Source organism: Silurus meridionalis, chromosome 1 (genome assembly GCF_014805685.1).
Source record: "Silurus meridionalis isolate SWU-2019-XX chromosome 1, ASM1480568v1, whole genome shotgun sequence".
NCBI lineage: Eukaryota > Metazoa > Chordata > Actinopteri > Siluriformes > Siluridae > Silurus > Silurus meridionalis.
In genome coordinates this window covers 20,941,520-20,953,850 of record NC_060884.1, presented here as the reverse complement: position 1 = coordinate 20,953,850, position 12,331 = coordinate 20,941,520, and the positions used below count along the sequence as shown (strand labels likewise).

At 39.7% G+C, this 12,331-nt stretch overlaps 1 protein-coding gene across 18 annotated transcripts in view; it reads left to right on the top strand.

Moving 5' to 3' along the window:
• ptprfa (protein tyrosine phosphatase receptor type Fa) overlaps positions 1-12,331 on the top strand; it is a 212,469-nt gene that overhangs the window by 146,812 nt on the left and 53,326 nt on the right. For 11 of the 18 annotated variants that reach the window (XM_046859588.1, XM_046859531.1, XM_046859548.1 and 8 more), the window contains 2 exons: positions 830-974; positions 5,122-5,427. In XM_046859588.1, coding sequence (XP_046715544.1) covers positions 830-974; positions 5,122-5,427 — 451 coding nt within the window. The remainder of the gene's footprint in view (positions 1-829; positions 975-5,121; positions 5,428-12,331) is intronic. The other 7 variants (XM_046859634.1, XM_046859609.1, XM_046859618.1 and 4 more) reach the window with 1 other exon arrangement.

Genomic DNA, 12,331 nt, shown 5'->3' with positions numbered 1-12,331 from the left:
ATACTAAGTCAGCAGGTTAAGTCTGGTGTCTGCACTTTGCCTTTCCCATTTTGCACTAAAATTACAAGGCAAATGTGGTTTAATGGGAAGCTAGTATATGATATCATATGATTATATAGATTTGCATGTATGCTATATGGACAAAAATATTAAGACACCTGACTTTCCTAGCCATATGTGGTTCATCCCTACAAAATTACAGGCACACAACTGTATTGGTTGATTTTAGATTCATTCACATTAAAATTCTCCTTCACTTGTACTAGGAAACCCAAATCTGTTTAAGCATGACAAAGTACCTGTGCACAAAACACCCTCTATGAAGATACGGTGTACATGGTTTGGGGTGGAAGTGGCCAGTTCTAAAGCTCTCACCTCAACCCTACTAAACATCTTTGGGATGAATTGGAATGCTGACCTTTTCATCCTACAGCAGCATAAAATCTAGTGGAACATCTTCCCAGAAGAATTGACATTATTATAAGAGCAAATAGGGACTAAACATGGAATAGGATTTTTCTAAAGGTGTCCACAAACCTTTGTCCATATAGTGTACAAAACAAAACGCACCCAAACCTTTCATTAAATGACTTCAAACCATTCATGAATTTCAAATAGGTTTTGCTATGGGATCGGAATACATTGTTAGAAAATGTGTATAAAAATGCTTTAAATTTAAAGCCGTATCCGCAGCCTCTCAAATCTAAAATCCTAAAAAGTAATGAAGCAAATTTCAAACAGTAAACATGGCTGAGATGATGTATTTTCTTTGCACGAGTTGACGCAAATACCATTGCAACGACTGTTTTATTTTGTCTGCCTCTCACAGAACCATCTGACCTTTGACCCGGTTGGTTCATACGCTGTGGAAGGCCTGAAACCCGACACGATGTATAAATTCACGCTGGCTGCACGCTCTGGGATGGGTTTAGGCTTGTACACACAGCCCATTGAGGCTCGCACGGCCCAGTCCAGTAAGCACCACACACATACACACATTCCTTCTATGTTTCACACATACTCCACATACACAATCCATACTTAGTTTAATGACACATACATATCTGCATTCCAAATGATTGACTGAATGCCCATGTGCTCGTACCTGGCTCTTATTTATCCGTTTTACTTCAGGTAACTCTCACTCAAAAAGCATCAGATATAAACAATGTTTTAAAAAAAAAAAACATGCGATGTGTAAAGAATGGAGAGCTTCAGATTTTATCTACACAGCTAGAAATTATTCTCCAGACGCTTCAGCTTTTCATTCCCCACCACAGTCACCGTTATGTTATTTTAGCAATAACAACATTTTTTGTTTGTTTTTTATCAATGATGTCAGAGTGATTGGTGTGCTCACTCTAATCTCACTCCTCTAATCCTCCATCACTCACACTGAAGTGTTTGACAGTTTAGGGAAAACTCGTGGCTCATACTGGGGGCTGTGGGTGTGTGTCCACACATGGACATGGGTGCATACATGTGCATTTGTTCCCTGTCATCCATAAATTGGGATGACCTCAAAATTGACTTTCTCACTCCGCCTTTCTAGATTTTTTTATCTTCTATTTTGCTATTCTCTCTTTTTTTCTTCTATTTATTAATTTATTGTATTCATTCAATATTTTTCTTTTCCTTCTGCTCCTTCTTCCATTTGTTCACTCTCTTATTCTCTCACATACTATTTCCCCTCATACACTTTCGCATTTTCCCTATCTTCAATACTCAATTTGCCTCTCATACATATTTTCTTTCCTCCTACTCCTCTTCTCTATCTCTCTCTCTCTCTCTCTCTCTCTCGCTCTCTCTCGCTCTTTCCCAATTTCTTGCTCTTGTTCACTTTTACCAGCTATGCCAATCAATCATTTCTCACATCTTATCTTTTATCATCCACTTTTGCATTCCTCGATCTCCAATACTTTATTTGTCTCTGTCCATATTTCATATTTTTCCTCCCCTCTCTCTCTCTCTCTCTCTCTCTCTCTCTCTCTCTCTCTCTCTCTCTCTTGCACTTCTATTCCTATTTTGCCCCTCAATCATTCCTCTGTTTTATCTCTCTCACCCTTATCTTTTCAAGGACCATTCTTCTCCCGCATTCCTTCACACTCTCCTTCTTTCTCTTTTTCCTTTACTTTTTTGGCAGAGGGTTACCATCATGGCCCCTCACGTTCACACGTTCGCATCAGGAGACGTGTTTTAGCACTTTGTCTGAAGTCAAACCACCATCAAACCTGTTGGATGATTATCATCTAAGCAAAATCGGTGGTTACCTGCAGAGTCAGGCACAAAGTGCACCGAGAGCTCTGCAATGTCACTTTTGCCAAATTATATTTCTCAAACAGGAATCCACCTCTCTTTGCTTCAAAAAAAAAAAAGCAGCATGCGTGATAACACATGGAGAGAACCAGGAAGAGGGATGTGTCAGGTTTTAACTTGCAATCATACCCAGCAAACAACAGGTTGCCATTCATTTCCTGTGTGTGTGTACCATTGTCTCAGTGTTATATCTCAGTGTTTGCTTAACAGCATCTGCCTTTCTATTTTTAATTTGTTATGAAGGTAAAATGTTTGAACCCTTGGGACATTTTGGAACATCACGACTAGCCATGTACCCCCTAAGCAGCAATCTAGTATATAGCAAAACAAGGAAAGATGGTTCATTGTGGTGCTGGAAATTAGAGAGCTATATATATATATATATATATATATATATATATATATATATATATATATATATATATATATATATATATACACACACACACACACAGGTTTGATTCTGAAATCAGAATGTGTTGTGCATAATTACAACAGGTTCATTTTAATGCACTTGTTCTAATACTCTAAGCCTAATGGGGTTAGGAGACATCTATTTAGAATGCGTCGAAGGAGTTGAGTATAAATAGTTTGTAAAAGTCAGTAAGTTCACAGACATGGCAGTTATTTACTGATATAAATTACATTGTAGTAGTAATCCATCCATTTCTCATCAACAGGATTTATTTTATGTAATTTTGGGCAAATTTCACAGAGGAACATTAACCAATATACAAATTTATATTAGCACCAAATGTATGTTAGCAGTTCCAGTTATACTGAATGCACCCTCAGCACCTCTACTCAAGTCATTCAGATTTATTTAAGGATTTCCCTACAGGTAAATAATAATAATAATAGTAATAATAATGATCATTTTTGAGTAAATAAAGAATTCTTGGATAGCTACATACAGTGTTTGTTAATAGAACACGGAAATAATGGGCAGACCGGGAAAAAAAAAATATCGTCATGCTGGATTCTGTCCAATTACCAAACAAGTATCTGTTCTGGGAAACATGAAAAACACCTATGGCAACCCTTATGGCAATCCCAAAATGTCTGGCACGCCCCAGAATATCCAGCAAGATCATGCAAATACACACAGGAGTGATCTACCTATGTTTCCCAAGTCTACCTATGGTATGCTGGTTTGTTTATCCTCCAGGCCAAATGGTTTGTTATTTTCTCCTGATGTTTCTTTCAAAGACATTGTTACTTTGTTGTGTAGCACTTCTCATCAGGACTCGGGAGAATAAGGTGCAGTCAATTAAACCCGTGGCCACGTACAGGTTAAGTCTGCCATGGTGAATTAAGACTTTGTCTGTATTTAGTAAAAGACCAGGATTCTCATTTATGAGCTGTGAATATCAAAACAATTTGAAACACAGAATTTAATTGCTTGAGTTGTTCTGGTGTATGAAGAGATGTGTGTTGGCAATATATATATATATATATATATATATATATATATATATATATATATATATATATATATATATATATATATATATACTCCTAAGCATGTGTATTATCAATAGAAAAGTGAAATAGTGGTAAATCGATCACCCACTTGATGTCAATCACATCAGCATGATTGAGTGATCACTGACTCTGTTCACAAGAAGATGCACCAATAATATGTTAAGTAATATCGCGTCAAAAATGCATTGATTGAGATGTGTGTCGATTTCATGATTATATCTAGCCAGTGGAATTTTACTAGGTGTCTGCCAGCAACGTGTCCCACTTTTGTAAAAGACAACAGAGCACATAAATAGCAACACTGTGCACACTCAGATTCTTTTTACTCTAGGGTTTTTAGCCACAGGGCACATTTTACTGAGAAACTGAGCCAGGTCGGGAATTTCCCATCCAACATTTAGCCAAATAATGACACATCTTACATAACAAATTCATAGTGCAACAGATTACAGGAGAATAGATTACAGTGGAATACCATAGTAGCAAACAATATAATAATAAGGGATTTTTTACACATTGTTCACTTTCCAAATATAATTGAGGGAACAGAGTGCACATGCATAAAGCACCATTAATTATGCTTTTAATTGTTTGTCGTATATGTCACCATTAATGTTAATGCAGATGGTCCCTATGTTTTTTATCGTACGATGGCGAAAGCGATAGGGCACAATTGTTTTACATTTTGCGCAGTGGACAAATGTAGCAGCTTTTGCTCTTCCCTCCACTTGCTCGTCCACACGAACACTTCCACATACATATATACTGTATAGTTTATTCAAAAAGTGCTGTAAATTGCTCTGTTTGCTAAATTATACACTGTAGTTTGTTCAATTATTACTAAATTACAGTATACTACCCATAATGATCACCATTCTGGATAGGCTAAGCCATGTCTCGACTTACAATATTTTCAATCTACGATGGGGGCGTCAGAAAGCATCTGCTTTATAAGTCGGGGACTGCTTGCATAAATGTGTGTGGCTTTGCACAATCAAAGCAATTTAGAATGCGTAGTATTTATGAATGTCCATTGTGTACTTTTGTGCATGTGCACTGGTGAAGAAATGCCTGTTTTCTGGTGTATTTAACTGAAGGCATCATCATATAGCGATTCAAATAATATGAAAATTAATGAATAAATAAAGGACATCGCATCGCCAGAGAGTAAGTGTAAAGCTACAACTGTGCTGCCTTAATTGATAAGGACTTAACTGATGAGGAATATGTTTAGGCTGTATTTTGGCTGTTATCAAACCTTATGTGTGTACACTTGACCATTCCTACCTGATGCATGGTTTTTGACCTCCACACCCACAGCCCCATCAGCTCCTCCTCAGGATGTACAACTACTCAGCCTTTCTTCTACCAGCATCAAGGTGAGTTGGGTGGCACCTCCTGCTGCCAGTCGCCATGGGAACATTGTGCGCTACTCCCTGGCCTATCAAGCTCCCTCAGGGGAGGACCAAGAGCGCCACGAGGTGACCGACATCCCTGCCAATGCCACCAGCTATGTGCTTGAAAGACTGGAGAAATGGACATTGTACCATGTGTGGGTTAAAGCCCATACTGATATTGGGCCAGGCCCTGAGAGCAGCAGTACCTGCATCCGGACGCAAGAGGATGGTACGCTTTATCAACCGCCTCAAAATCTCTTCAACTAATTTTAAAACTTCTAACTTCTCCCAAATCTTCCCAGCTTCCCAAGACTTATTAATAAACTATTCCAACTTTTGCAATTTTTCCAAGTTCTATTTTTTCCCTTCTATTCACTCCAAATCTTCTTCAATATCTGTTATTAAAATGAATAAGGCAGGAACTTATTAGAACTTTTTCTAATCTTGACTTTCAACTTCCATCAATTTTTCAAACCTTCTGCGTTCATGCCTTAGAACAGTTTCCCACCTTATTCTAACCTGCCCCAAGTCTTCAAAAAAAAGTATTTCTACGTAACACCTTGTGACTTTCAAATGTCTTTTAAATCTTTCCAATTTCTCTGGAGATCCTTACAGCTCTACAAAATTCCAGAGCACCTCATCTGCTATAGATTCTTCTGAACAATTTCTGGTTGTCGATTTTTTTTTCTACTTTACTGGGTTGAAAACTCTTTGACCTTCTTTTTTTAAATAGTAAAACATCTAGTTGTCTCAGAGATCCTTTCAACAGATCCTAAAATGTGTTGTTCTGTCTTCGGGATCTATCAGAAACTTTTTTTTCTTCTTCCAGGGTGTCTTTAAGCTTCTTTGGATCGCTCTTCTATTCCTCCCTAATGTTCTATTATCTTGTTCTTAGCTTTGCTCCAGAACACTATACAGTTGATTTATATAAAGCTGCCATGTTTTTATTAACAGTGTGAAACACAATCTGTCAGTCTTTAGCAACACACTTCCTGCTATTCTTAAGTGTCCAGTAATTAGTCTGAGTAGATAAGAGAGCTCTGGGTCCAAGGTTCAATCCTGAGCTTGGGGTACTGTCTGTGTGGAGTTACATAATATTTGCCTGTGGGTTTCCTCAGGGTTCTTAGGCTTCCTTATATCTCTGCAACTACATGGAAGTAAGATTGGGCTATGCAAAATCACCATTAATGTGCAAATAAATAAACTAGAAAGAGATGGAGAGGAAGAGGAAGAGGAAGAGATATGTGGTATGCCATCACACTTGTAAGGTACAATCCAATGACCCAACGACAGAATCCACTGGTGTGGGTGAAGGCAAGTCTTTTCTCGCTCTGCTGTAAAACACTAAAATTTTCAAAAATGTTTCATGAATCCATTTTTTTACTCTAATTTGACTACAATTTAGAATAAAAATGTAAACTTGCATTTATCTAATTAAGCAGGTCACGGTTATCGGTTGTGTTTTGTCTTTGATTGTAATAGATTATTCGAAGCATTCTATCCTTAATCATTCATTATGGACCCGGAGTCGTTTAGAGTCTTGTGCTTGGCCATATACAAATGCTCACCGACACAAACTTGCCAGTCTGAATCTTAGTCAGAGAATAGAACCGTTAACTTATATTCTTTACGTAGGCCGCTCAATGCTTTCTCATGCATAAAGAATAGTTGATTTAGCCACTTTGTTAAAACTTGCTAAGCCAGCGAGCGCCAAAAATGAGCGAGGCCCGGACTTTGTGCTCTATACTCCATCCGTTCATATGCTGCCTTCTGTATGTACTATACTGGTTAAGGTCCCCTGGTGGTCTAGTGGTTAGGATGCGGCGCTCTCACCACTGCGGCCCGGGTTCGATTCCCGGTCAGGGAACCACCCCAGCCACTCTTAGTGCCGGTCCCAAGCCCGGATAAATGGGGAGGGTTGCGTTAGGAAGGGCATCCAGCGAAACTGGTTATAGATTTGCGTTAACACCACATTACATAATTTACTAGATAAATATGATTTTAGGAAATTATTAATAGGCAATAATTAATAAACAAATGTCAAATTTAGAACAAATAACAGAAGTAACTAAGAAAAGGTTACACAACACTAGCATAAAAACAAATATTTTAACAATAGCCATTCTTTTGTAAATTGCAAAGAGTCATCATATCTGGCAATAGAGACACACAGAGACTGTGTGGGAAGTTCGAACTAGAGATGCTTCCATGAGTGTGCCAGCAAATCTCCTTAAATACCCAACCCATCATAAATACTCGTAAATTCAAAGTAATAAAAGCTTTGCAAACCCCTTTGTTGGGACATTAGGTGACCTCAAAACAAATTAGCAACTAGGGTTAAAACTAACACCTGATAAAGATCACATCAGTAGGACAGAATTTCCCCAAATCTGAGATCTTTAATTTTAGTCTATTCTACTGATATGGGACTAAGATCATATTTCCAATCACACTGAGACCTTTAAAATGATACAAAAGTTTTAAATCATAAAATCATATTATATAATAACTACAGTATGCAAGTATCGTAGCTTGAATCCCGGGAACCTCTAAGTCACCTTTCAATGACCCGGACTGAGGGTTTACGGCAGCATAAACCAAAGTACATAGGAAATGAATAAGGTGCCATGAGTAGCAGCACTGGAGCAGAGTGAATACAAAAAGGGGGGTTCTGCTAATAGCACATACTCCAATTACTCAGTCCCACCAAGTGTAGACATACTGTGCCGAGCGGTTGGATGAGATGGATAGGATGTTTGCAGTGCTCTTAGCCAGGTTTGCCTCCACCTGTGCTTGGCTAAGATGATATTCAGTCAGCAAAATCATGAGTTAACTGTGTCAACAAAGGTTTATGTACCACCACAGGGAGACATCAATGTCTATTGGAACTCTCCCCAAGATGTTCATCTGACCCATTGAGAAATCCTCAGTCACCTCCAAGCAGAAGGTGTGATTTTGCAGGGCAGGTCAGACCTCCATATGTGAAGGAGTTCATTTCACTGATGACACACCACTGTGTATAGGGAAACCTGAACAGCATCAGAATGACCATCCAACGATTGTACATTAATAAGTTTAGAATTACTAAAAGCAAAAGATTGTTACAAGTACAAATAATATAGCTAGATGTTTCATAACAGGTGCAAGTTGTAAATATGATCTCCGTGCCCTTCAAAGTCATATACCAGTAAGGTGGTCCCATTTAATTATTTTATCTTTCATTACGATGCAATGATGTGTATGGTGGTGGAAATAAAAAATACCTGATCTATTTTTATAAAGGTATTGTGAATTACAGGGAAAGAAGCAATACAGCCAGATCATCCATTGCCAGTATACATCATTAAGGTTGACAAATGTTCAGAATAAAAAGAAGTAAAAAGATCTTCTGCAGGCTAAGTCATACTCGATGGTACGGGTCAGATTCTATGGTTGATTGCCTGCACTTCAGATCTAACTGCTTTAATAATGTTGTTGATAATGAGATAATAACTATTAGTGATGTGTTGAAAACCAGTGGCCACCTGGTTGGCCGACCACATTGAAAATTGTGATTGTCCTGTTATTATATAAGTGTTGGCTATAGAATTAAGTAAACCAAATAGGCCTGCTATATTTCCAAACAAGTCTCGTTTAGCATGGACAGGTGTAATTAAGAACTTTAAGTCTGTTTTTATAATTAGAGACTAAAGCAACGATGCATAATTTTAACCATGCATAGGTTTTATCATTGTCAATACAATGTTTTACATAGGCAGGCAGGATATTGGAAATATTGTATAGTACATGAGTTATCACACATCATCATGGAGCAAAGTCTCGTTAATGTTCCCTTTGATTATACCACCAGGAGGGGTAATGTCTTTTTGGACATTGTGTAGGTTTTTTATTTTTTATATACATCTCCATAGCTAGTTAGATTAAAACTGATTTATAGTCCATGAACAATTTTGAGGATTTGTAAATTGTTCATGTCTGTCATTTTCCAAAACAAATGTCACCCTCCTTTCGACGAAGGGGTTTAATCCGGTTATCAGTGGTCGGTTTTGACAGTTTTTACCAGGCAATAATGTTATGAAAAGGTAGTGTTGCACCTGAATATGCTGCTATGTTTCTCACTGGAAGACGGGTGGAACCTCTGTTACAAAAAAATAGCACAATTTGGATCCGGCGCTACACCGGGAGACCATGTAACGGTTTCTTTATATGCAATTGAAGTGTACACTGTGTATGGCCCCTTGGTATATTTCCATACCCATCTTCCGCATTTTGGAGGGTGTGTGATTGTAGCCTGTTGCCCCAATTCAACACTGTTCAGACATTTGGCATCCATGGGATTGCTGTAACTGTCTTGAAAAGAGGCATAACCAAAATACCACAGCTAATTTAATTATTGTTTGAACAGTTTACATTGAGACATGTAATCTTAGCATTTCTCTGATGGTCACATCCACACAGCTGTTTACAAACAGCCTTAATTTCATATGGCCCATGTCATGTAGGGGAAAATGCATCCTTCTGAAAATTTGATTACAGAGTTTGAAATTGTGCATCATTTGACAGATCTGACTATTCAATCGCTCTTGCAATTGTTTTAAAACAGACTGTTGATTTGCAAGCATGAGGGGCCCCAAATCTGCTGGGGGAAATTTCTGGATTAATGGGTAGTTTCATTACCCTTCCAGTCATAAGTTTATACGGGCTGAAGCCCATAGCCTTTGATGGTGTTGCTCGCAATACAGTCAGAACTGTGGGCTTTTATGGTGCGATTTACACATTCAACTATTCCAGAACTTTGTGGGTGGTATGGGATGTGGAACTTTTGCTTGATGTTAAATATTTTGCACAATTTTCTCATGACTTGTCCGGTAAAGTGAGTACCTTTGATCGGATTAAATTTAAATCAGTGCCCCCCAGAGAAGGATGATTTGGTTTATTATCACACATGCCACTGTGTCCGCTGTGTTATTGTGAGTGGGAATTAGAAAATGTATTAACATGTTTTTGGTACTGTTTAAGGTCTTTGGAAGTATCCTGTATTGCACTCACAGCAGGAACAAGTGTCTTGTTGCCCTGCCAACTGTCATCTTTTACTGCAGCTAATTTAGCCAGTTAGTCAACAATGTTATTGTTTGTTCATGTTCTTTAGGATGCTTGATGTGGGCATTTTAATTGATCTGATTGCAATTTCTCAAGTTTTTCAACGCTTGCATTGGTGCGTGCGATTTGCAGTCAAAGTCTTACAACAATGGTTTTTCCCCATTGTGGAGTACCACGCTAAAATGTTATTATTCCATTCTAGATCCAGTCCTTCGTCGTATATACGAACTAGCTAATTTTTTTTTTTTTATCAGTAAGGCAATAGTTCCATTACTTTCTTATCTACACTTAGCCTGAAAATCCATGCTCTTTTAATAATCTGATTATACCAGATTTCTCGGTCTCCTGTCTATTACTTGGGTATGCCGACCCGTTCTATAAATATGTCTATATGGAGTGCCTCTTTACTTTCCCCTCAAGACTTTCTAAGAGATAAAAAAAAAGAAAGATTTAGCTTAAGACAAAGAAGGAGAAGCTCATACCTCATGCTCTGTTGTTGGATCTGGATTGTTGCGCTGAAAGACGCCATTAGCCTGAGACTCGGGGTCACCACTTTGTAAGGTACCACCCAATGGCCCAAAGACTGAATCCAGAAGAGGAATAGAACAGAATAGAATTTATTTGTCACATATACATTACAACACAGTGAAATGTGTTTTTTGCATATCCCAGCTTGTTTAGAAGCTGGGGTCAGAGCGCAGGGTCAGCCATGATACGCCGCCCCTGAAGCACAGAGGGTTAAGAGCTTTGCTAAAGGGCCCAAAAGTGGCAGCTTGGCGATGCTTGGCGATACCGCGACTATAGTGGAATTGTTGGTTTTCACTAGGACATGTTGTCCCTTTATGAAGGTCAGAAAATGTTTCAGCGCTAGAAACACTGCCAACAGCTCCAAGTAGTTTATATGTTTTAGGAGTAGCTGTGGAGGCCGAACGCCATTCACAGCTCTGCCCATTAGGTTCGCTCCCCAGCCCGCTAGAGACGCGTCCGTTGTCATAGTAACTCTTGACGTCACCACCCCTAGGGAATCCCTGTCTTTCAATTTTGCTTAGCAGCGGCGATTTAGATGGAGGTCATAGGCCACCGACGACTCTACTGCTGGGGGTCTGGCCAACCTCATCCCCTGAATCACTAGTTTAGCGCACCCTTTTGCGGACGAGACATCAACTTCATGCAAACTGGTATAGCGGGCAGAACTTTCCCGTAATAGAGATCCCTTTAAGCTCCTTCCGCCTCCTGGGCTGCAGGCCAAGCTAGGCCTAGCCTAAGCCACGGCTCCCCCAGGCTGTGGGGTCTCGACTGTTGGACTGGGAAAGGGACCACTGTCGTCCTTATCCTCATCCTCCATATCCAAATCAAGGAGGTCAGAGTTAGCCCGAGGAGGTTTTTAAACAGAGGTGGCATGACCGGCGATTCGGCCTTCATCGAGTCCGCCCAGCTCGTGGTAGCTCGCAGCTGATGGTCAACAGTCATGGATATCGCGGTAGCACCGGACATACATGGGTCTTGTTGGTTAGCCACGGCCACTCTCAACTGTCTCTCTGAAGTTTTCACCGGCATTAATGCACAGTGAACACATGCATGTGGGTCTGCTAGCAACGTTTAAGCGTGCTTCGGGCCCATGCACGCGATGCACATAGTGTGAGGGTCCCTGCCCTAGATGGTTGCTCCACATGGCAATGGACACGGGCAGGATGCAACCTTCCTGATCTTGGACACATTCCCCTTGGCAGGGGGATGACCGTTGACATGGCTGAGTACAGAAAAAATCAAGACTCATTACAACACGTTAGTCTATCGATATTCGCAGGGTAGTTAGCCTTTCGAAGGCTTCGCCTTGACACGTGAAGCCTTAGATAGCTTGATGCCACTAATTCCCCACCGTGTAATTTAGTACCCGATAGGTAGTAAAAGGAATAGTGCGCCTCGACGCAGATACTATACCGAGTTTTGTGATGTCGCTCAGCACGATCCTGTATGCTTGTTCTCGCATTCGGCGGCGGGATCCAATGACTGCCCGCGGATGTGCTGAGCGA